Source organism: Thamnophis elegans, chromosome 15, assembly GCF_009769535.1.
Source record: "Thamnophis elegans isolate rThaEle1 chromosome 15, rThaEle1.pri, whole genome shotgun sequence".
NCBI classification, from domain to species: Eukaryota; Metazoa; Chordata; class Lepidosauria; order Squamata; family Colubridae; genus Thamnophis; species Thamnophis elegans.
In genome coordinates this window covers 168,781-191,605 of record NC_045555.1, presented here as the reverse complement: position 1 = coordinate 191,605, position 22,825 = coordinate 168,781, and the positions used below count along the sequence as shown (strand labels likewise).

Here is a 22,825-nt window from a genome sequence, read left to right as displayed (position 1 = left end):
CCTCGCCTCCACGCAAGGACGCCGGGAGGGAGGGAGGGAGGGAGGACAGAGTGGCGCGCATGCGCAGCGGCGGCGCTTCCGCCTTCTCCTCGGCGGGCGGCCATGGAGGAGGCGGACCGGCGGCGCTTAAGTCGCTCCCGGGTGCAACTGGTGAGGAAGCTGCAGCTGGAGCCGCTCTGGGCGCCGCTGCTGCGCCGGGGCATCTTCACCGCCAACATGATCGAGGAGATCCAGGTACCGCGCGGCCCATCATGGCTGCTGTGGGGGGGCACCCCGTGCGGCCATCTAGTCGTGCCCCCAACCTACCCCCCCCCTCTTTCTCTGCGCCTGCGCAGTCGGCGGGCCCGCGGCCGGACCAGGCGAGGAAGCTGGTGGTCGACCTGGCCACGCGGGGCCGGAGGGCGCTGGCGGAGTTCGTGCTGTGCCTGCGGGAGAGCGGGCAGGAGGCGCTGGCGGAGCTGCTGAGCGATGGACGAAGCCCCGAGGGAGCCCCGGACCAGCCCCCAGGAGACCCCCGGGCCCATCCTCCCCGACCCACCCGGGAGGGCCCCTCCCACCAGCCCCGCCAGCCAGGTGAGTGGGACAGGTGGGCCCCGCCCCCCTCCCCCCCGCAGCCCCCCCCCAGCCCCTAACCCCCCCCCCCCAGCCCCACTGCCGGCTCTGGTTGTTTGCTGGGCAGCCTCCCCTTTGCAGGTAGTCCCGGTTCCATTGTCTCCACACAGCACAACACGCCACACACGCCACACACACACACACACACACACACACACACACGGGAGCCCTCAGCCTTTCTGGGCTCTGGGGAGGGAGGGGGGGGGGAGGAAGCGGAGCTTTTCCTGCCTCTGGGCCGGGGAGACGTCCAGAGTCCTGCTGGGCTGGGCTCAAAGAGCCTTTTCCTCTCTCCTCCCTCTCTCCCTCTCTCCGGCCCCCTAGGCCCCCTGGAGGAGACGCCCCAAAGGGATTCTGAGATGGTGAGTTTGCTCCCTCCCTCCTTCCCTCCCTCCCTCCGCAGCTTCTCCCAGGCAGGGGCTCAGTTCGGCCCTGGTGCCCACGTAGCCCACCCCTCCCAGCAGTGGGGGCTGCCAGTGGGGGGAAGTCAGCCAAAGGGATGGACAACTCCAGCGCTTGGCTTCTGTCCGGAGGGGCGTTGGGACGTTTGCTCCCTGGCCAAGGAGATTTTGGGTTTTCTCACAGGGCCAAAGTTCTGGATTTTCATTTTTTTACTTTTCTCGATCGTTGAAATCAGGAGTCTCTCCTGTTCCATCTCCCTCCTGGCTGCCTTGACTTTCCCGTATGAAAAACGGGAATTCCTCGTCTCCTCCTGAGACAACAGAAGTTCGGCTGCGTAAAATCTCGAGTTAAAAGTTTATCCGACATCTTCCGTGTTCCCTTCCGAGGCCTCCCTGGGCTCGAGGCCCCTTCACAATGGTGCCAGACTGGCGTCACTCCCTGATGTGTCCCTGACAGGTTTACTCCCTGAATTCTGAGCCCTGCGGCTACTGCCTCATCATCAACAACGTCCATTTTGGCAAAGGCACGGGCTTGAAACTTCGCCAGGGCTCCGACGTTGATCGCCAGAGGCTGGAGAAGAGGTTCCGGGCGCTGCATTTCGAGGTCTTGACCAAGGAAGACCTCACAGCTCAGGTGGGCATCTCACGCTGGGGCTTGGAGGGTCCCCGACCTTCCCCCAGCTGGAGAGAGTGGAAAAAGCTTTAAGGCTCGTTCCCCGAAATGTTGACCCAGCCCCTCAAGTGCAGAGCTTGCCTGAGAGCAACGCCCGTCCTTCGGCTGAACCTGCCCTCTCTGGGATCGCCCGCAGGGAATCGCTCAGGAGCTGCAGAGTCTGGCCGGGCGCAATCACAGCGGCCTGGACTGCTGCCTGGTAGTCATCCTCTCCCACGGCTGCGAGGTAGGTGGATGCCCAGAGCGGCTTCGTGCAGGGTGTGCTTTCCCCAGTGGGACCAGCAATGAAAGGCTGTGACTCTCCCGTCCGAGCGACCTGCCCCTTGAGAGCTTCCCTTCCCTGGGGCCGCTCCCGGGGGTCTCCGGGCCTCTTCCAGAGCTACCACATCCAGATTCCGGGCGCCATCTTTGGGACGGACGGGCAGCGCATTCCGGTGCAGAAGGTGGTCAGCTATTTCAACGGCTCCCACTGCCCGAGCCTGAGGGGGAAGCCGAAACTCTTCTTCATCCAGGCCTGCGGAGGAGGTGAGGGGGGGGAGGTTTCTCCCGCAGAGACGGAGGGGCCACAGGGCCCAGACCGTCCCCTGAGGAAACGAACCTCTTGGCCTCCCCAGAGGAAAAAGACCCAGGCTTCGAAGTGGAGACTGACGCACCGCCAGGCCAGCGTGGAGGGGAGGCCGTGGAGTCAGACGCCACCCCCACGCCGGGCCCGGGAGGAGACGGCGATGAGCTCGATGCCACGGCCAGTCTGCCCACGGACAGCGACATCTTGGTTTGCTATCCCACCTTCCCAGGTAAGGGGCAGAAGTCCCTCCTCCTCCTCCGCCCTTCGCCTTTCAGCCGTGATGAGGTCAGGCCTGTTGTGACATGTGGCGCTTGTGTCCCAAAGGCCACGTCTCCTGGCGTGACACCCAGAGCGGATCCTGGTTCATCGAGGCTCTGGATCAGGTCTTGGCCGAAAAGGCCCACCTGGAGGACCTGCCCAGCATGCTCACGAAGGTACCTTCGCCCCCCCTTTGCCAGCCCTCCAGGCAGTGGGACCCAGGAGACACAGCGGCTCCTTCGGCTTTTAGTCTCCCCCCACACCCCCGCCCCCAAACCTTCCTCATCCTCAAGCCATCAATTCCGGCCTTCTGGGTGGGGGGGCTAAAGCAGCCCCCCCCCCCCCGTGGCCTCTGCAGGAACCTCTTTCTCACCTCCCCCCCCCCCTCCTTCCAGGTGGGGAACATTGTGGCTGACAAAGTTGCGGGGCCTTACAAGCAGATGCCGGGTTACTTCAACTTTCTCCGGAAAAAGTTTTTCTTCAAAGCATGACAACATTTTGGCTGCTGCTTCCTCGTTCCTGGGACTTGAGACATATTTCTGCGGATGTATTGAGGGGTGGGGGGTGTTTGAGATGCTAAAGCCCCATTTCGCCACCTGGTACTAAGGATCTGGTGTCTTCCCAGTCCTGCGTTCGATGGGGAAGCCCCCAGCAACGGGCAGAGACCCCAGACTCCAAATGATCCCCCCTCCCCTATCGGCCAGCCTTTGTAGTCCCACGGGAACCTCCTCTTAATCTTTTGGCTTCCAGAGTCCTAAAGGAACAAATCGATGTGAATCAGTTTTCTACTGTTTACATTTCTGTTCTTTCTCTTTTTCAAGAAATCAAGATGATTACAATGTGAAGGAGCTCATATAAATCGTTTTTGAGCCACAAGCGTTAATATTATTTTTTAAAAAACCCTTTAAGGGATAAACACCAGCCCCGCTTCCTCTGGGGGGGTCTCTGGGGAGGGGGGGGGAGGCAGCCAGGAGAGAGACCCAGCGCCTTGCTGCAAACCCCCTTTTCCCAGGAAAGGGCTTCTCCATATCCACTGAATGAGTAAAAAAATCCCCCCCCCCATTTATTTCCTGCAGAAGGCAGCTAACGGAGACCAGAAAAGGGGGAAACAGACACCCCTTTTTCAGCCCGATTGGCTCAATTCCAAACAGCTGAGAATAAATTTATGCTCTGGAAAGAGGCTTCCCCCACTCCCCTTCCAGTCCCACCTGATCAGGGGCTCTTGCCCAAATCTGGGGCGAGATGGGAACTCAGGAGCCCCCCAGCCCAGAAGGAGCAGGAACTGGCAGGAGCCCCTTCGGCAGCAGTACCGAACCCAGCCACTGGGGGGAGCGGGGGAGCACCCAATGATAAAGCAAGGCTTACCCTGTTTTCTTTGGGACGTTAGTACCTCATTTAGCCACCAGGGGCAGCAGTCTGCTCATATGTGCCCCAAACTTCTACTTTATGGGCCCACTACTCAATTCAGCCACGGGGGGGGGGGGGGAGGAGGGAGGGAGAGAAGAACGACACCATCCACAGTTCTTCACTGAGTTACATTCTCCTCTTATGGCTTCCAATCTCAGTGGTCGTAAATTGAGGACTGGCTGTATTCCCAGACGTAACGGAGAGGAGTTTGAGGAAGTCCCAGGATTTGGGGGGGGGGGGGGAAGGGGCAGGAAAAGCCACAAACACCGGAGCCTTTTGCATAACAAAGCATTTATTATTCTGCTTCTTTCATCTCTGTTCACAAGGCGCCTCAGTTCTGCTTCATTTTCTGTGGGGGGAGAAGAACGCAGAGAGTTTGGGGAGGGGGAGTTTCCAGTCAGCCCCTTCTTCAAAGCCCACTGCAGTTGAGAAAGCCCCCCCCCCTCTCCTGGGAACCTGGGCCATCAGAGAGGGGCGCCTGCCGCAGCCCCCTCACCTGGGTGATCCAGGGGATGTAGGCGGAGACCCGGGCGAAGACGGTGGGCTGCTTGGCCACGTTGCACTTGGTGGAGCCGAAGCTGACGATGCCATGGACTTGCCACGTGTGGCCGATGCGGCAGTTCAGGGGCCCTCCGGAGTCGCTCTGCAGATAGAGAAGCCGAGGGAGGGAGGGACGGGGCGGCCCCTTCCCAGGCTGGCCTTTGGGCTGCTGCTGCCAATACTAAAGGCCCCCCCCCGCCCCCCAACTTGTGCCCTTGGCTGGGCGGGGGGGGGGTCCCCTCGCTGAAGGGGGCCCGGTGGGATTTCAGCCACAGTCCCCGGGGCAGAGGAGGTAGAGGCCGGCTGTCTTTCGGGGGCTGACTGGGAGATCCTGTTCTTGAAATGGGTCGGCTGGGGTTGCTGCTGTGCCAGCCTCCTCACCTGGGCTGCTGGGGGCCGTCTCGGGGCTGGGGGTCACGGGGGCTTCCTCTGCTGTCCCTGCACCCCCCCCAGGCCACCCATGGGCAGAGGGGGGCAACCTGATCCGAGGGGAGCTGGATGGACCCAGCCGGGATCCAGAGGCAGCCGGAGCTGCTGTGCTGAGGGCCCGGACAGAGAGTGGCGCCTGTGCGGCCTCTCTGGTCCCATCGTGCCCGGCCCTCCCCACGGCCGAGGGAGTAGCAGGAAAGGGCCAAGAGAGGAAGGTGAACCTGATCGATGGGGGCTTAGAGCTGCTTCCAGTCCTGCCTCATGGCGGAAAGCCAGCCTTTCTCCACCCCTGTGGTGCCCACAGCCTTTTTAAGGCCCCGGGGGAGAATGGGGGGGTCTGAAATATACCCCTGAGGGAAAATGGGTGACTTCAGGGTCGGGCAGAGGAATTTAACCAAATCCCTGGTCATTAGCCAAATGGTCATTAAGTGAGCCGGTGGTTCTCTCTGGGTGAGGTTTTGTTAAGAAACAGAAGTAAATTAACCTGGGCTGTTGTGGCTGATCATATCTAACCACGGTTCGGCCTTTGGGGGCCCCATCGGTCTCTGTGCTTAAGGGCCCCCCAGGCCGTGCAGGAGGAGCAAACTTACACTGCACCCCGAAATGACGCCGTCTCCCCCCGCGCAGACCATGCTGGCCTTCACCATGGAGCCCCACCAGTCCTTCTGGGTGCAGGTGGCGTGGTCCACCACGGGCAGGAAGCCCTGCTGGAGGGTGTCCGCGATGGGCCCGTTGGCTGTGAGGGAGGGAGGGAGTTAGGACCCCAGGATGGCTGCCTTTGGGGGGGGGGAAACAATGACTTACCCCAGAGACGGCCCCACCCGGTGACGTAGCAGGGGAAGCCCTGGGGCAGCAGGGAGTCCGGGGTGGGCAGACAGGAGGGCTGGATGGTGTCGCTGAACTCGACCGGCTCTGCCAGCTTCAACAGGGCGATGTCGTTGCTGCAAGAGGAACAGCGGCGTTGAGGGGGGGGGCAGGGATGACAGGTGTGGACCCTGGGAAGGAGAGGGTGAAGCCCACCATCTTATCTGGGCCTCCCCCTCCTCCCCCAGCCCTCCAGAGAGACTCACAGGATGTGCGCGTTGTCCCACTCCTCGTGGATGATGACCTTCTCCACCGCCACGGCCACCTCACCGGCCTCGGCCACTTTCAGGTTCTGCTTGCCCAGCCACACCCGGTAGGTCTGCGTGGGGCTGGGGGGGGGGAGAAAAGGGGGGAAATGAGGTTGGGTGAGGGAGGGTCTCTTCACCTTTGCCCCTCTTCATATTTGTCCTTCCTAAGTTTTGCCTTCTGGGGAGGGGGGGGTCTCCGGCCCCTTCCCTGCTTCTCCCCTTGGATGTCTCCAGAGTCGAGTCTCTTCCGCAGCAGAAAAAGCCTTTCTCTCCAAAGTCCCTTCGCTTGGCAGGGGGTCTCCCTTCCTCCTCCCCCCCCAGAAATCCCCCCCCTTCACGCTCTTGTCAGCCGCTGAGGAAACGTTGGCCGCCTCCTGGGTGGAGCTTCCTAGGTGCTTCCAGAGGTGCCTCAGGTGTGAAGAGTGACGCCTTGACTTGCCTGCAACCCAGCTTGGTTCATAAAGGGGGGGGGAGCCCTTCTCCAAACTCTCCCTCCCTTCCAGCCCCCCAGAGCAGGAACTGGCTTTACCTGAGGCAGTGAGCAGCCGTCAACACCCAGTTCGCGTCAAGGAGGGTCCCGCCACACGAGTGCAACCAGCCCCCGTTCACTTCCACTTGGAGGGAGACCTGAAATGGACCCCCCCCCCCCCAAGAGCTCACTTGCAGGACCCCGTTAGGCCCAACGGCTCCCTTCAAAGCCTCCAAAGTCCCACTTCCCTCCGGCCTGGATGTGGCTCTGCCTCTCAAACCGCTGATACCGCAGATGAGAACCCCCCCTTTATGGATCCCCCCCCCCTGAGCCTCACAAAGAGCTCCTGTCCCCCTTCCAGTGGCAAGGAATCCCACGGGCGTGAAGCCAGCCATGCTTCTGCCCTTCCAGACTGCGGCAAGCAAGCACTCCCAGACTCCCTTACCTGCCAGGGCCAGCTGTGGGGCCGGGCATCTTTGCCCCCAACCACACGGGAAATGTTGGGCACGTAGGTGGGACGGCCACAGCCGTAGGCTGAGAAAAGCACAGAGGAGGAGAGGGAAGGAAGGAAAGGAGGCCACTCAGCAATCGATGTCAATAACACAAGAGCCCTCTCGACGGCTTTCTTCTAAAGCTCTAAACAGGGGAAACCGAGGCACTTCCAAGGGGGAGAAATCACCTTTCCTTTTGAAGGTGCATCAGTGCAGGGAGGATGGACCAGCTTCTCTTTGCATCAAACAGCCAGAGAAACTGACTGGTGCCTGCACTGAGCAGCCCCAGGCAGAGCCGAGCCGTTCCCAGAGGGGGGCAGGGGGCAAGGCAGGGCTCCCCCCCCCACAGCCACTTACCCTGAGCCACGAGCAGGAGGGCACAGAGCAGCTTGAACATGATGGCAGCCACTGAAGTGGCCTCTGGGGAGCCTCGCCCGTATTTATAGCCGGCTGCAGCCGAGCATCCTTGGAGCCCCGACCAGGTGCCGTCGCCAGGCGCCCCTGACCTTGCCAGGTTATCTGTCGCTGGGCCGATAAAGGAGGGAGGCGGCCCCTTGGCAGAGGGCGTCAGCTGCATCGTCCCTCACTGGGCCAGGCTCTCCAAGGGCCCCAGGGCAGCCCACTGGCTCTGGCCGGAGGGGCAGGGGGCTCCCAGGTGTGGGAGCAGCAGCAGCTGGATCATCCAGGCTGGCACGGTTGTTGGAAACCTCCGTATTTCCCGTCCTTCCTCAGCTGCCGGCTGCCCTAACCCCTGGCGTATGTCTGGTATGAGGAAGTGGGGGGGGGAAGAGCCCCCCAGCCCCTGCTGTAAAACCCGGGACAGCTGCCAAAAGGCTGCTTGGGACCCTCAACCGGGACTCCTCCCATCTTGGCCCCCTTGCAGGTGTGGGGGGGTGGAGGGACTCCGTTTTCCAGGCAGGGGAAATTCCCCAGTTGGTCTGGGGCCATCAATTCCCCCCCCCCCAAAAAAGGGGCTGGGAGGCGCCAAGGGAGCCCAAGGGAGAGAAACCCCGTTCTGCCTCCTGTGACTCAGGGCTGCCCCCCATTCAGGCTCCGGTTGCCTCCCTGGCCCCAATTCTGAGCCATTCCGCCCATCTCTTCCTGGGCAGCCCCTCCTCCACTTCCCCCCCCAAGGGCTCCTCTTGAGTGTCTCCCCCTCCCCGGTTAATCCTCTGGGTGGGGGGGTCTCTCCTGTGGACGTGTCCCTCTCTGTCCATGCCAGGGCTGGAGGCCAAGGTTGAGGCCTGGCTTGGAGGCGGGAAGACAGACAGCGGGTGGCATTGGCTCTTTCTGCCGCAGCAGCCCACGGGGGGGGGGGGGGGGGGGGCTGAAGACCCCCGGCCCCCTCTGTGACTAGGGCCCTTTGGATGAGTGGGGGTCTCAGGTCTGGAGGGGAATCTGGCTGGTTTCTGCCCTGGCTCCAGCTTGCCAAGGTCCGCCCCCCCCCCTCGACAGACAAGACGTTGCCCCCCTGGGCTCTCCCCTGCCCGGGTGCCAATGCCCGGCTCCCCCAGGGAAAGAGGGCGGGGAGGCCCTCGGGGAAGCTCCTCCTCCTGCCAGTCATTACGCCTCCCACCCCGACATCTTGCTCGGAGGAAACCCCCCCCCATCTGTTTGGGGCCAAACTGGCTCAGGTAGCAGAAGCGACTGAAGTTCCCGGGGGTCCTCCTTCCCACTTCAGGGGGGCCTCGTCTTGCCAGGAAACGTGGGGCCGCCCTGGGGGCCCCCTGGAGCTCAGAATCGAGGAGGGAGGCAACCTCAGCCGTCATTTCTCCCAAATTATCACCTGGACAATCCCATCATCCTCACACACCTGAGCTGTGAAAGCAGGGGACGGGGGGGGGGGACTCGCAGGAGTTCGCTTAGTGACCATTAGTGAAAGAAGGGGCTTAGCATTTTTCACACGGCTGAGGCAGCCCCCCCCCCTTGTGGGCACATGATCCGAATTCGGACGCTTGGCGACTGACTCATACTTATGACACAATCCCCCTTTGCATCTTTCTGACCAGCAAAGTCAATGGGGGGAGCTGGGTTCACATCACAACCATTGTGACTAACTTAACGACGGCAGGGCTTCGCTTGACAAAAGTGGTGAGGAAGGTTGTAAAACTCTCTTAACGGAGGTCTCTGGGCAACATGTCTTTGGGGCACCAGTGGTCATAAATCGAGGACTCCCTGTGTCTGTTAGAGCTTGCCCCTTTCCTCCCCCCCCCCCCCCCCGTGGGCTGTGTGTCTTCCGTCTGCCTGAGAGAGGGGGGGGGGATTCCTTGAGGTCTAAAGAGGTGCAGGTGTGGTTGTGCTTCAGGCCAGGTAAAGAGAGACCCTCAGAGGGTCTGAAGAAGTCCCAGGGATTTGGAGGGGGGCACACACACACACACACACACACGCAGAGCCTTTTGGGATGATAAAAGCCTTTATTGAGCGTTTTCCAACGTGGGTTGGCCGGGGGGGGGCCGCAGCTGCCTCCTCAGTTCTGGCTCATTTTCTAGAGGGGGGAAAGGCGAAGGGATCCGAGTTCAGGGTGGGGAAGGAGGGAAAATCCCCTCTGCAGCTCAGCAGCTCCTCCGCCCCGCCTGAGGCGCTTCCAGCCTCAACCAGGCACGGTTCCCCCCTTGCAGGAGGAAGCCGCCCCACGTGGCTTCTTCCCATGGGGTGAGCCACCTGAGAGGCAGCCGCAGCCCAGAAGGCGGGGGAGATCTTCGGGCTCTGCACTCTGCACATGCTCCAGCCACAGAACCTCCAGTGGGCCGGAGCCTTTGACTGTGGAGGCTTCCTGACCTCGTGGCGAGATAATCAAACCGATTATCAGGAAGGACGTCCGTCCATCGCTCCAGAGAGTGGGGGCCTCGGAGTCCCTGGGGAAAGGATCCTGGGGGGGGGGCACGGGATGGGGTCCCTGCCAGCCCCCACTCACCTCGGCGATCCAGGAGTTGTAGTTGGAGACGCGGGTGAAGACGGTGGGCTTCTTGGCCGTGTTGCAGCCGAGGGCGGAGCCAAAGCTAACGATGCCATGGACTTGCCAGGAGTCGCCACTGCGGCAGTTCAGGGGACCCCCGGAGTCTCCCTGAGGGCAGAGGAGGGAGGGTGGGTGGGCGGGCGAGTGGCTTTGCCCTCGTCCTTTTAACCACCGATTGTGAGAAATCCCGGCTGCCTGCCAGTCCAGCCATGGAGCTCTGTGGGTTCATGCAGGACTAGAACCCAGGCCCTTGTGGCTGACCATGAGTTCAGTTCACCGTGGTTCGGCCTTTGGGGACCCCCATCGGTCTCTGTGCTTAAGGCCCCCCCAGGTCGTGCAGGAGAAGCAAACCTACATTGCACCCCGAAATGACGCCGTCTCCCCCTGCGCAGACCATGCTGGCCTTGACCATGGAGCCCCACCAGTCCTTCTGGGTGCAGGTGGCGTGGTCCACCACGGGCAGGAAGCCCTGCTGGAGGGTGTCCGCGATGGGCCCGTTGGCTGCGAGGGAGGCAGGGAGGCAGGGAGTTAGAATGGCTGCCTGTGGGGCTGCTCCTCCCTGCTTTGGGGGGGGGGGGAGCCACTGACTTACTCCAGAGACGGCCCCACCCGGTGACGTAGCAGGGGAAGCCCTGGGGCAGCAGGGAGTCCGGGGTGGGCAGGCAGGAGGGCTGGATGGTGTCGCTGAACTCCACCGGCTCCGCCAGCTTCAACAGGGCGATGTCGTTGCTGCAAGAGGAACAGCGGTGTTGAAGGGGGGGGGGAAGGTGGGCAAGCCCCCTCCCTGGTCATCCCTAACCCCAGCCCTCCCGAGAGAGAGAGAGAGACTCACATGATGAAGAGGGAGTTCCACTTCTCGTGCACAATGGCCTTCTCCACCGCCACGGCCACCTCCCCGGCCTCGGCCGCTTTCAGGTTCTGCTTGCCCAGCAGCACCCGGTAGGTCCGCGTGGAGCTGGGGGGGGGGGGTTGGGGGGGGGAGGCAAGAGTCCCTTGAGAAAGCTGGCTGGGGGGGGGCAGTCCCTCTCCTCCCCCCCCACAGAAAACACACTGGGGGTGGGGGTTTCTTCAGTGCCCTTCGGAAGACTCCCCAGGGGCCTTTGGGAGAGAAGAGACGGGGACTTCGCTCCCTTCACCCCGGGAGGAGGAAAGAAATTTCCCCCCAGATTCGGCCTCCTGGGGGGGGGACACGGGGGGTACCTGATGCAGTGAGCGGCCGTCAGCACCCAGTTGGCGTCAATGAGGGTCCCGCCGCAAGTGTGAGCCCAGACTCCTTTCTTGTCGTACTGGAGGGAGACCTGGAAGCAGAATACCAAACCCTCAAGCCCCCCCCCACTTCCCCCCCCCGCCTGGATTTTGCCCTGCGCCTTAACACCCCCCTCCCCGAGCCTCACGAAGATCTCCTCTCCCCCTTCCAGTGGCAAGGAGTCCCCCAGGGCAACGCCTGCAGGCAGCCAAGCTTCTGCCCTTCCAGACTGCGGCAAGCAAGCACGGCCCCCGAGGCCCCCTTACCTGCCAGGGCCAGCTGTGGGGCCAGACATCTTCGCCCCCAACCACACGGGAAATGTTGGGCACGTAGGTGGGACGGCCACAGCCGTAGGCTGAGAAAAGCACAGAGGAGGAGAGGGAAGGAAGGAAAGGAGGCCACTCAGCAATCGATGTCAATAACACAAGAGCCCTCTCGACGGCTTTCTTCTTCTAAAGTCTGCCCCCCCCCACACAGACAGACAAACAGGGGAAACGGAGGCACTTCCAAGGGGGAGGAGTCACCTTCCGACTCATCGGTGCAGGGAGGACGGAGCAGCTTCTCTTTGCTTTAAACAGCCAGAGACACTGACTGGTGCCTGCACTGAGCAGCTCCAGGCAGAGCCGAGCCGTTCCCAGAGGGGGGCAGGGGGCAAGGCAGGGCTCCCCCCCCCACAGCCACTTACCCTGAGCCACGAGCAGGAGGGCGCAGAGCAGCTTGAACATGATGGCAGCCACTGAAGTGGCCTCTGGGGAGCCGCGCCCGTATTTATAGCCGGCTGCAGCCGAGCATCCTTGGAGCCCCGACCAGGTGCCGTCGCCAGGCGCCCCTGACCTTGCCAGGTTATCTGTCGCTGGGCCGATAAAGGAGGGAGGCGGCCCCTTGGCAGAGGGCCCCGTCCTCGTCTGCTCACCAGGTGGGGGTCCAGGCGGCCTTTGGGGTGCCTGCGAGAGGCAGAGCAGCTCTTCCTGCGTCCCCCAAAATCACCCTTGGCCGTCAGAGGCCCCCTCCCACACCCCCATCGGGCACCTGGTGTGGCTGTGGGTGCCCAGAGAGGGCCCACATGGCCTTTGCCTGCAGCCCCTGGAACTGGGAGGCAGACGGGGGCCAGCAATGCCAGGTCCTCTGTGTGCGTGTGTGTGTGTGTGTGTCCCAAGGGCAGCTGCTGGCCTCTCTGGGTACGGCTGGAGGCCCTCTGGGGCTTGGTGGGGGCCCTCGGCCGTGGGAGAACCAGCAGCTGGCTCACCCAGCCTGGCACGGCCAGTGGAAACCTCCCGCCCCTCCTCACCTGCCCGCTTCCCACGGGGGAACCGGAGGCCTTTGGGAAAGGGAGTCAGGGAGGCCCCCCCAATGGCTGGTGGGATAAACCACAATCGGAGCCCCACTCCAGGCCCACAGCCACCGAGGTCCATGTCTTTGCAGGCCCCTGGGCTCTGCCAGTCTCCAACCACATAAATAGGATGGGGGGGTTGATTCAGGCCACCTCAGCAAGACCTGCCCTCCATCCTGGGGAGGCTAAGCGATGCCAGCTGGCCTTCTTGGGGGGGGGACGACCTGCTGCCTCCACTTGGTGTGGGGTCTGAATCCGACGGCCCGTCCCACCCTCCACCTCTGGAGCAGACTGGGGAGGTTGCTCAAGTCAGTCAGCCCAGCCGCAGGAAGGGCACAGAGGCATCACCCGCACTTCCTGATTGAATCCCCCCCCCCCCCCCGGCCACAAGAGAGAGAGAGAGAATCCGGATACCACAATCAGCTTATGAAATATAGTTTTGCTTTAATTATATTTGGGTAAAAAAAATAAAACCATACCAGTGAAATGGAGCAGCTTCTGGAGTCCCAGGGCAGGCCGAGCGCAAAGCCCTCAGGGGCCCCCCGGAGGTCCCTGAGCCCCCAAAGCACAAATTCAGCCCAGAAGCAAGCAAGCACGGGGGGGGGGAAGCAAAGCCAGGGGGCCCAGGGGGGCCTTGACTGTGGCTTGTTGAAGAAGCCAACGTCCGAGTGGCCCAGGCCTCCCACCCACTTCACGCTCCGGCTCAGAGGCTGCCCGCAAGGCCCCTTCCGGTGGGCTTTGGGGCTGCTGGTCTTTTGCCATCCACGCCTGAGCTCCCACAGCTGGCTAAGGGGCCCACCTAGGAAGGAGACCCCCTTGTGGGCAAGTAGCCCCCGTCTGGGGCAGTGGAAAAGGAGCTGCCCCAATGGGAATGTCTTCCTCGGCTGGGGGTTGGATTAGATGACCTCTAGGAGCCCATCGCCCTGGGGGATTTTGACACAGTCCCAGCCCTCCCAACCCCCCCGACCGGTGGAGCTCCCGTTGACTGCTTCAAACGGCTGCCCCCCACACCCAGGACTCCTCCTGCCCCAAATCTCCCCCCTTCTCCTGTTCCTGCCACCAGAACACTTCTACACAACAACACAACGCCAGAACTTGGGGCTCATTGTCTGGACATAAACACACACACACAGACACACACAGAAACAGACACACTATAAACAGACCCTGTCCTGCAGACGTGCCAGACTCCAGCTCCCATCGTCCCCTGCCTGCCAGAGAACGTTCTGCCGAGTCTCCGAAGCCAGGGTGGGAAGGAGACACCCCCCCCCAGCGCTCCCACCTGCCGGGCCCACCGCCTGGCCACTTGTCCGGAGCCCCCCCCGGCCCCTGTGGGGGCCCACTCTGGGGAAAGCAGAGCCCGAGCACATCTATACAGCCGAGGCCACACACACAAAGACGGCATTTCTGCACAAGCAGCAGGGGTGGGTGGGTGAGTGAGGAGACCCCCACCCCGCCTCTAACAGCAAGCCACATCCATGCATCGCCTCCCCAGGGGGGGGGAACGGGACGATTCACACATGGAGTCCGTAAACCTGAGACCGGGAGACACCGAGAAGCACGAGACCGACGGACGGAGACGGAAACGCCGCAAAGGGAACACCGAACGGCTGGCTGGAGGGGGGGGGGGTGCAGAGCAGGCCCAAGTGAGTCTGGGGGCTCCGAGGTCGGCCTTCTTCCCCCGGCGGTTCGCCCACCAACCACGCTGGGTCGCCAGGTGACCGGGACCGGCTCCCGCGCCTCCAGCCGTCACCTGACCCGCAAACAATGGCCGGGGGGGGGGCTTGTGGCGAGGGGGGGCGGAGGGGCGTGGAGGTGGGGGGGCCGGCGGGGGGTGGGGTGGGGGTGCCGGCTACTGCCTGAAGGTGGACTGCAGCTCCTTGAAGGCCTCCTTGCGCTGCTTCAGCTCCTCCGCCTGGCGCCGCTTCTCCTCCTGCTCCGCCTTGATCTCCTCCTCGAAGCGGCTGCCCACGTTCATCGCCTGCACCTGTGGGGAGGGGGGGGGGGCTGGGGTTATTTATGTTTAGCCCCCCCCCTTTCATTGTTCTTATCAATAACTCAAGGGAGGGATCCTCTGCCCCCCCCTTCCTCCTCTGCCCCACAACAACAACGTCCCCATGAGGCGGGCTGAGGAAGTGGGGCCCAAAGGCTCGACTGTGCAAGTGAACCTGCCCCCCCCCCAGCCTTTAGGTCGTCCCCTGGCCGGGGGTCCCCGAGGCTGCCCTTCTCCCTGCTTACTTTGGCCTCGAAGAAGCTCTTGGCCCCCTTGACCCCCTGGGTGGAGACGTCGATCTCGGAGAGGCAGGCCAGGGCATGGAGGCCGCTGTCCTCCTCCAGCTCCCCAGCAGCCGCTTTGCGGAAGATGAGAAGGAACTGGGGGGGGGGGAGAAAGGGTTGGAAACAGACCGGAGCCTCCGCCAGATCCTGCCCCGGCCCTTGTTTAAGGGGAGGCGGGGGGGAGAAGGGGAGGGCTCTGACCTCCCGAAAGCTGAGCTTGCTGTCCACGTCTTCGTCCACCTCCCTGATCATCTCCTTCAGGCCCAGGTGGGTCTGGGGAGCCCCCAGCTTCTCCATCATCTGCTTCAGCTCCATCAGGTCAATGAAGCCGTCTTTGCCCGCGTCGTACCTGGGGGGGTGGGGGATCCGGAGCAGAGAGGCCGTTAGCCCGCTCCCCCCCCATCCTGAACAGATTCCTCGCCCAGCTTATCCCCCAGGGAGACCCGGATCCTTCCCGCAGGGGCTCTGGACGGATCCACCGCGGAGGACGGCACAGTTTGGCCCCAGGGCCACCCTCCGGCCTGAGGCTGCCAGTTGCCCCCACACAGACACACACAGACAGACACAGACGGACACGCGTGCCCTGGAGAATGGCCTGATTCCGCCAAGAGCCTGGAGTCTCCAGCACGGGAGGCCTAAAACCACCGGAAGCCTCCAGCTTCCGGGGGCTCCCAACGTCTCCAAGGCTTTTGGGGGAACGTGGCCTTTGTGTGGGTTCCTTCCGCCCCACCACTGTTTCTGGGTAAAGGATGGGGGCTCCGTCCATCTCTGGGCTCACAGAGGGCAGGGAAAGGATGGCTGCTGGTTGTGGGGCTTTTTCTCTCCGAGAGCTGCCCGGGGGTCTCCCAGCTGGTTCAGGAGGCCGCAGCTGGCAGGAGATGTTCCTGCATGCTCCCCTCCTTCTGGCAGGGGGAATCCCCACAGCAGAATTCCCTTCAGGAAGGACAGTGCTGCGAGCGGAGACGGGGGTCCAGGTGGAGCAGAGGAGGGGGCCAGCATCTTGCTTCCTGCCTGCCCCAAAGGAAGAGGGAGGCCCACGGGGGCAGCCGAAAGGACTGGACAGAAGCAGCTGCCTGCTAGAGAGGAGGCAATCCCAGAGGCTCAGAGGGTTCCTTGCAGACGTCACGTGGGACAAAGTAGGTAACGCTGCCACTGGTGTTACGAAGGGTGCTACGAAACATCTGCAAGGAAGCCACCAAGCTCAGAGAGCACCAAGGAGAAGGAAGAGGAGGGAGGGAGGGGGAGAGAGGAGGCTTAAAGCTAGCCTTGAGGGGCCTGGGTCTCACACGGGGACCAGGGTTAGAGCTATAAGGGGCTTAGCCTAATAATCTACAGATTCTTGTAAGAGCTTAGTAACGTTGGCTGGGCTTCCCTTTGGCCCCTCCATCACCCACAGCCCTTCCAAAGCCTTTCCATTGAGTGCAGATCCAGGGGGGCAGGAACAGGGTCTGCAGGTGGGCCAGGAAGATGCCTACCAAGAGCCGGGGGGGAGGGGCTTCAGGGTCGCCAGGTGATCTGGGAGGGAGGGGGGTGGGGGTCTGCTAGCCAGCCGCAGCTCTGCTCTTGGGGGTCCTTTCAGGAGACGCGGTGGGACCAAGTCATTCCCGGAGCAAAGCCGGGGCTGCCCTGCGCCAGGAGTTGGCTAAGCAGCTTCTGTGCCAGCTTCCTGCTGGCTCCTTCCACCCCCAGCCCTCCCAGTGGCAGAGGAGTTGGGCTGAGTGGTGAAGGACCCTGCCTTCCTCCCAGTCATGCCCCCTGCCCCTCCCTCAGGCAGCCACTCCCAGGCTGCTAAGCAGGAACTGAGTCTTGCAGCAGCCTGGTTTGCAAGATTAACCCATGGAACTCCCTGCCACAAGGGAGCACCATCTTTCAAAGGCCTCTCTCAAACCCAGGACTCCCTGCAGAGAGAAGGAGGCAGGCAGGAGAGGAGCTGCCCACTTTCCTCCCTGCCCTCCTCACACACACACAGCCGAAACCGCAGAGGGAACAAGCACTGGAGGGGGGGGGGACTAAGCTGATACCCACAGGAATCGTCATCATCACCACCACCGATGAAGCCCAGTCTCCACAACATCTGTTCAAGTCCTGGGATGGGAGGCCACCAGGCGATTGGGGGCAGCAGCCTGTCGGTGATTTTGGCTGCTATTTTAGAATGTATTTCTTCTATTTCTACGACTGTTCAGGCTGCCCCCCCCTTTCTCTGCCCAACGAGTCAGAAACTGCAGCATCCCCTTCGTTCCCTGCCCCCCCCCCCACTCGGGGAGCTGATGCAACGCTTGATGAGTGTGAGACTCTGCACAACAAGGAGCCCGTCCCGAATGCAAGGCACGTCCACTCTGGCGGAAATGGAGAGGGTCAGTCCCAGCCCCTTCTGCCCCCAGCCCAGAAGGACCCTCCAGAGCGGAACCATCCCCAAAGTCCCAGTGTTCAGGAAGACTGTCCCTGGACAGGGAGGCTCTGCTAAGCCTCAGCCTCATTAGCCTAAATTTCTGGGCAAATCAGCCCCTAAAGCAAGAGCGACCGCCGGCACAAGCCCAACTCCGCGGCAGCCTTGGCTGAAACAGAGGCTGCTGCATTTCCACCTGGCGCAACCTGCCCTCCTCGGCCTGCCTGGCCGGCCCCACAAGCGGAGGGCGGGGAGCCGCGGAACCCCCGGAAGGGACTCGCACCAAAGCCCCTCCCGTCAGAGGCAGAGCCCAGGTGAGGTACCAGCCCCCCCCCCGCCCATTCCCCCAAACGATGCCCTGCCGAAACCTGCGGGGGGAAACCCGGGTTCTCTCTCTGGGGCCGCGCAAGGGGGACTTGGCCCTGGCAGACCCCCGCCCAGGCTCCGGACGGGGCACCTTGGCCTTCTCCGCTCCTTTAGACCCAAAGTCCCGTCGCCTCCGCCGAGGCGTCCTCTGCACGTGCCCAGAGGGCGCCTTCCCCGGGATGTCAGCCAGGAGGCCTCTGCCCCCTCCCCCCCTCTGGGTCGCTCCGCTTTTCAAGAACGTCCCCCCCCCCCCGTCGAGCAGAGCATCCCCCGGCCCGCTTTCCGGCAGGAGGAGAAGCGGGGGGGGATCTTCCTCTGCACCCCCCCCCCCAACTCACTGGCGGAAGAGCCGCTCCATGTCCTTGATCTGCCGGCGGGAGAACTCGCGGAACTCGCTGTAGGGGCTGAAGACGCGGTGGGCGCCGCCCGGGGAGAGCTGCCCTGGCTTGGGGGCTCGGGGGCCCGGCGACCCCTCCGCCTCGCCCCCTTCCTCCTCCTCCTCGGGGGCGCCCTCCACGCGCAGGCGGCGGCTCAGCTTGCCCGCCAGCTCCTCCGTGGCCATCCTGGCGGCGGCGGCAGCAGCGCGGGCAGCCGGCGCGCCTTGCCTCCCCTCCGCCGGCCAGCCCGGCTCCGCCCCGACGGACACGGGAAAGGGAGGGGGGATGGTCGGGCGGCGGCGGCCCTGAGGCGCAGAACCACAGCTCCCATCATCCCGCGCCCCGGCCGGGGCTGCTGGGAGTCGTAGTTCGCGCCCGCCCCCTCCCCAGGCTTGCGCGGACCGCGGCTCCGGCGCTCCCCCGCCCGTCCGCCCTGCTCGCAAGCGGCACCTGCGAGCCAAGTCCTCCGTCTGCCCTCATCCTGGCCCCGGAGAGGAGGCGAGCGCAGGCCCTGGAGATGCCCCCTCGCCCCCGTCCAAAGCCCCGCATAGACCCCACGGGCACCAATCCCGCTTCTCCCGGCAAGAGCCCCCAACCGCCCTCCCCCTCCCCCTCCAGGGGACCCCGCGGGTTGCCCTCGCCACAAAGGCTGCCATCGCCCCCCCCGAAGACCCCCAAGACTGCTGAGGCTGTTGTGCAAAGGGCCCGGTGGTGGGTGGCGGGAGTGTCTTTCACTGATGCCCAGGGAGCCCAGCCGAGGGGGCTCTCGGGAGGGAGAGGAGGAGGCTCCGTGGGGTGAGTGGAGGGCAGGGACCCCAAGTAACACCTGCCAGCCGCTGCTCACCTGGAGGGAAGGGCCAAAGGGGCTGAGAGCGCCCAAAGCAGATGAGGCAGAAGAACGGAAGCCTCTCGGAGCATCTCTGCCCCTCTGGGCCAACCTTTGGGGGTGGGGGATTGTGGTTCCCCCTTTGCGGGGGGGGGGGTGAGGGCCTGGGCTGCAGAGACCCTCTGGGCTGCAAGGAGAACCTCAGTGGAGCTCCAGAACCAACCCCTGCAGGAGGAGGAGGGGGGGAGAGGGAGGGGGGCACGGAGGGACCTGCTTTCCTGCCAGCCTCCATGTGTCCCATCACCTCACCAGAGCCACATGGCAGGCAGCACCTTCAACCAGAGCACAAGGAAAAGGGGTGTGCGTGTGTGTGTGTGAAAGGAAACCCTTGGGCAGAAATGCAAAACTGGCCCCCACCCATCTCTCTCCAGAGTCCGGGAGCCCCCCCACCCTCCTCTTCCTCTGGGGACCCCCGTGATGGTTTCTGCCTCCCCCCAGAGGGCTGAGTGGGGCTGGGGTGGATGGGGATGGGGGCTGCCGCCCTTGCCTCTGGGTACCTCCCAGGCGCTTGGGGACGGGGTCCTCTCTCTCACGATGCCCCCCTGCCTCCCCACCTCTGCTGGCATCCCAAGGGAAGGCCTGGGGGGGGGATTCGTAGAGGAGCACCTGCCCCTTGGCTGCCTTCATGGCAAATGGCTTTGACCTCGGCCCCCACGGTCCTGGGGGTGGGGAGAAAGATTGGAGCCCTGACCCACCCCAGGCCTGGCCTTGCCAGGGGCAGAAGTCTTGGGGAGGAAATAAGGCTTTGAGTAGCCGGAGGAGGGGGGGCAGGAGGGGGGGCTTCCCACAGACATCAGCGCCTGATTCCCCAGCAATCGCGTCAAGCTTAGATCTGCACCCACACAGATCCCGAGACAGATGGAGGCGACAGGCAGGACAGCCGTGACTGCAAAGCTTTCGGGGAAGAGTCAGAATCGGCCCCCCCGCCCTCCCCCTTCCCCTGCGTTGGGCCGGTAGCCGCGTCCACAGCCTTTCCACGGGGCCTTTCAGGAAAGAGAATCCCCTGGTCTGGGCTCTGGGGGAGAGCCCCAAACGGGCCCCTCCCTTTGGGCAGGGAGAGAGGGCAGAGCGGAACCAGCAGCCCTGCCCTCCATGGCACGGGGGGGGGGGGGGAGGGCAGGCAGGGAAGGCACCTCCCGTCCATCAATGGGGGCGGCATGGGGGGGGCAGTGGGAGAAAGGGGCAGAGATGCTCCTGGGGAAGATCAGCCTCCTGCCAGCCTAGAGCGGGTGAAGAGGGGGCAGGGCTATTTCGGGAGGGGAGGGGGCGAGAGCAGAGCCGGCTGCCGCTGCAGAGGATGCCCTGTCCTCGAATGACCCCCCCCCCCCCCGTGGATGCTGCAGAAGAAGCCTGCAGGGAGGCCAGGGAGAGAGGCTGGTGGGGCCATTTCCTCCTCCCAAGGGGGACCTGGGCTGTCCTGAAGGGCTTTCCATGCCAGGCAGGGGTCCGATGGCTCCTCCTGTGGGGGGAAAGGGGCCCAGAGGGCTATGATGGATCCATGGGGCTGCCCCAAAGGAGGAGGGGGTGGAGGGGGGTGAAGCCCCAGAAGGCAGGGGAGAAGCCACGGAGGAGGGAAACTCATCTGGGAGAGAAGCAGCTGCAGAACTGCAGAGCCGGTGGAGGAGGAAGGGGTTTGCCTCCAGGGGTGGGAAATGCTCCATCACTGGAGGGCTTCAAAGAGGGATTGGAGGGAGGTTTCTCCAGATGGGTTGGGGTCTCCTGCTTAAGCAGAGGGTTGGACTAGAAGGCCTCCCAGGGCCCTTCCAACCCTCTCACGCTTTTCATTGGCTGCTTGCCTTTTTTTGAAAAAAACATAACACTTTTTAAACTTTTAACCATTTCTTTGCAACCTCACATGTTTTGGAGGGGGGGGGGGAAACCTTATAAATACTTGAAATTATCCTCATCAGAGGCCAGAGTCAGAGAAATGCATTTGTGTAATTTTGCTAGGAGAAGCCTGAGGGGGGGGGTGTTAGAAGAGTCCCCCCCCCCCCTGCTTTGGGAGAGAGAGAAAAACCCCCCATGCCAGATGAAGGTAAACTTTCCTTCCTCTTTTGGAAGCTTTCTTTGTGCCCGGGAGCCCAGGTCCTTTGGGGAGCTCCTCATCCCACCCATGACGTGAGGAGTCCAGAAGAAGAAGAGGCCATCCGAGACCCAGAGCCGAACACACGAAGGAGTAAAGGGTGGCCACGTAGCCCCCACCCTGAGAGAGAGAGAGAGAGAGAGAGAGAGCAGGCTTTCTCTAAGCAGCCTGGGAAGGATTGGGGGGTGGGGGCAGTCCTGGCCATTGGGGCCGCCTGGAGCAACTCTGAGGCCTAAGGAGCCCTCGCCCTCCGAGACCCCAAAACGCCGCCCTCTCGAAGACCCCGTCTCCCAAGCGTCTCCCATGGAAAACGCCCTTTTCCCCTGGCTCAACTAGCATCCTCTGCACAGAGCATCCCCCGGCAGCCTTATGGGAACACAGCCTCCCCGTCTTCAAGCAGCGGATAGTAAGTAGACAGTTGTTCATTATAGGCAGCTACCCAGAGTGCAGGGTGAGAGAGGCCCACTGAGAGTTTCTCCAAAATTAAAACTCAAACTCAGGCATAAAAGTGGTGAAAACCCTGAGGAAACCCGAAGCTTCTTTACAATAAATCCACGCGGATTCTTCTTCCTGGCTCCTTTCCCTAATAGTTAAGGAGTAGTTTCACTATTTGGCCTAAACGGCCCCTGAGCACATCTGTTCGCTCTCAGTGAACCTGATAAACAAGCGGGGGGGGGGGGGGGGAGCCCCACTTCTCTTACCTTTGGAAGCCGGCTGCCCCACTCGGGAGGGGGGAAAGGGCTGACGTGCCCAGGCCAAGGAGGGCCCTTTTAGCTACGGATCCCTCGGAGACCCTCCTGTGCAGCCGTGGGGAAACCTCCTGGAAAGGGAAAGCTAAGGAAAGCAGTGCCTGGCCCAGATGTTTTCAGGCTGAAGGTAGAAGCGGGGACAGAGGAAGCGGGGGGGGGGGGGATCCATTCTGTGACAAATTCCGCAAAAGGGGCCCGTTTCCCTTTTCCACTCAAAAGAAAGATACTTGGGGGTGTGTGTGGGGGGGGGGTGTTGCCGTTTTGCCCTGGACGAACGCCTGGGGTCTTGAACGGAGGCCGCTGCTGCTCCCTCTTTCTCAGCCCCCGAGGGAGGCCCCCGCGGACGAGCCTCTCCGTGTGGGGAGTGCAGGGGCCACGAGGCCACGTGAGGGGTGAAATGCTGCCCCCCCTCTCCAGCCTCCTTCGGTGGGGGGCAGAGCAGCTCTGCCGTCAGGGCCGGCTTCCCAGGAAGGAGGCAGCGCTGAGGGCGAAGGTGCCAGGGAGGCCCTTCCGTCTCCTGGGGGAGCTTCCGCAGAGGCTCCTCCTCTGCCTCCTGAGGGCTGGCTGGGGGGCTGGAGACGCGGGAGAACTGGACGGCTGACCGGCCTTTTGGCCCAGACCAGGTTTGCCTTGGGCCGAGAGGCCTGAGGAGGGGGGGGGGGGCTGCTGTGGGCTCTGGCCAGCCTCCTTCCCAGCCTCAGGCCTTTCCGGAGGGACCGGAGGGGACGCTGGGAGGGGCTGCAGCAGCCAGAGCCCCCTCCTCCTCCTCCTCCCTTGCTTGGCCTGGGTTGCCCTCCAACCCGCACTGCCCTCTTCTTGGCAGCAGGCACAATCCCCCTGGATCCCCTCCTGCCGTCGGCTGCGCTGGCTGGGCCTGCTTTGCTTGGGAATCCACGTCTGAACCGAGCTGGGGAATCCTGGCGCTCCCAGATGCTTTCACCCCATTTTAGAAACGGAGGCAGCCTCTCCCCCACCCCCCACCCTCCTCCCAAGTGTCCAGGGGGGCCTTTAGGAAACCCTGGTTCATCCTGAGAAGCCAACCGTTGGCCTGGAAGTCCAGAAGTGTTCTAGGAGGAGCAAGGTCTCTGCTTCCAACCAGAAAAACCTCTCAGGGGTCTCTGTGAAATCCCATCACCCGCCCCCAACTGGCTATCGTGCCACCCCCATAGTCCCCATAAAACAGCCCCCCGAGCCCCACTTGCTCATGGTGAATTA

General features: G+C 63.0%; 3 protein-coding genes and 1 long non-coding RNA gene across 5 annotated transcripts; 1 reads left to right on the top strand and 3 right to left on the bottom strand.

The window, feature by feature from the left end:
- The first annotated feature begins 59 nt into the window (after positions 1-59).
- Positions 60-3,382, top strand: CASP9 (caspase 9). Its single transcript, XM_032231626.1, has 9 exons — positions 60-234; positions 336-573; positions 934-971; positions 1,468-1,644; positions 1,820-1,909; positions 2,061-2,208; positions 2,298-2,477; positions 2,573-2,682; positions 2,902-3,382. Exons 1-9 carry the CDS (start codon positions 103-105, stop codon positions 2,995-2,997), a joined length of 1,209 nt encoding a protein of 402 aa, XP_032087517.1. The 5' UTR covers positions 60-102; the 3' UTR covers positions 2,998-3,382.
- On the bottom strand, positions 3,334-13,248 carry LOC116518646 (transmembrane protease serine 9-like). Its single transcript, XM_032232161.1, has 13 exons — positions 13,177-13,248; positions 11,423-11,608; positions 11,111-11,208; positions 10,743-10,865; positions 10,503-10,639; positions 10,266-10,411; positions 9,733-10,018; positions 6,909-6,997; positions 5,953-6,065; positions 5,687-5,823; positions 5,473-5,618; positions 4,410-4,556; positions 3,334-4,262 (listed from the first exon to the last, which is right to left on the bottom strand). Exons 1-13 carry the CDS (start codon positions 13,246-13,248, stop codon positions 4,245-4,247), a joined length of 1,698 nt encoding a protein of 565 aa, XP_032088052.1. The 3' UTR covers positions 3,334-4,244.
- On the bottom strand, positions 6,549-7,498 carry LOC116518315. The gene is made up of 3 exons (XR_004256543.1): positions 7,312-7,498; positions 6,909-6,997; positions 6,549-6,621 (listed from the first exon to the last, which is right to left on the bottom strand). It is a non-coding gene; the product is annotated as an uncharacterized LOC116518315 (long non-coding RNA).
- EFHD2 (EF-hand domain family member D2) lies at positions 11,860-21,921 on the bottom strand. Of its 2 annotated transcripts, XM_032231637.1 has the most exons (5): positions 21,838-21,921; positions 21,563-21,681; positions 14,965-15,112; positions 14,725-14,859; positions 11,860-14,473 (listed from the first exon to the last, which is right to left on the bottom strand). In XM_032231637.1, the coding sequence occupies exons 3-5, from the start codon at positions 15,076-15,078 to the stop codon at positions 14,339-14,341; spliced, it is 384 nt and encodes a 127-aa protein (XP_032087528.1). In that variant the 5' UTR covers positions 15,079-15,112; positions 21,563-21,681; positions 21,838-21,921; the 3' UTR covers positions 11,860-14,338. The 2 variants fall into 2 exon arrangements, with proteins under 2 accessions (XP_032087528.1, XP_032087529.1); XM_032231638.1 differs by lacking the exons at positions 21,563-21,681; positions 21,838-21,921 and adding an exon at positions 17,854-18,446.
- Between the last annotated feature and the right edge of the window lie 904 nt (positions 21,922-22,825).

Bases quoted from the DNA above. Each gene is read 5' to 3' on its own strand.
- CASP9 (XM_032231626.1), top strand. From the start codon at position 103: ATGGAGGAGGCGGACCGGCGGCGCTTAAGTCGCTCCCGGGTGCAACTG. The intron at 1,910-2,060 runs GTAGGTGGATGC...GGCCTCTTCCAG, and splicing joins TCCTCTCCCACGGCTGCGAG to AGCTACCACATCCAGATTCC. The intron at 2,683-2,901 runs GTACCTTCGCCC...CCCTCCTTCCAG, and splicing joins TGCCCAGCATGCTCACGAAG to GTGGGGAACATTGTGGCTGA.
- LOC116518646 (XM_032232161.1), bottom strand. From the start codon at position 13,248: ATGGCAAAAGACCAGCAGCCCCAAAGCCCACCGGAAGGGGCCTTGCGG. The intron at 10,866-11,110 runs GTACCCCCCGTG...CCCCCCCCCCAG, and splicing joins ACGGCCGCTCACTGCATCAG to CTCCACGCGGACCTACCGGG. The intron at 5,824-5,952 runs GTGAGTCTCTCT...TTCCTCTTGCAG, and splicing joins TGGGACAACGCGCACATCCT to CAACGACATCGCCCTGTTGA.
- EFHD2 (XM_032231638.1), bottom strand. From the start codon at position 18,077: ATGGCCACGGAGGAGCTGGCGGGCAAGCTGAGCCGCCGCCTGCGCGTG. The intron at 14,860-14,964 runs GTCAGAGCCCTC...CCCCCCCCCCAG, and splicing joins GCAAGCTCAGCTTTCGGGAG to TTCCTTCTCATCTTCCGCAA. The intron at 14,474-14,724 runs GTAAGCAGGGAG...CCCTCCCCACAG, and splicing joins AGAGCTTCTTCGAGGCCAAA to GTGCAGGCGATGAACGTGGG.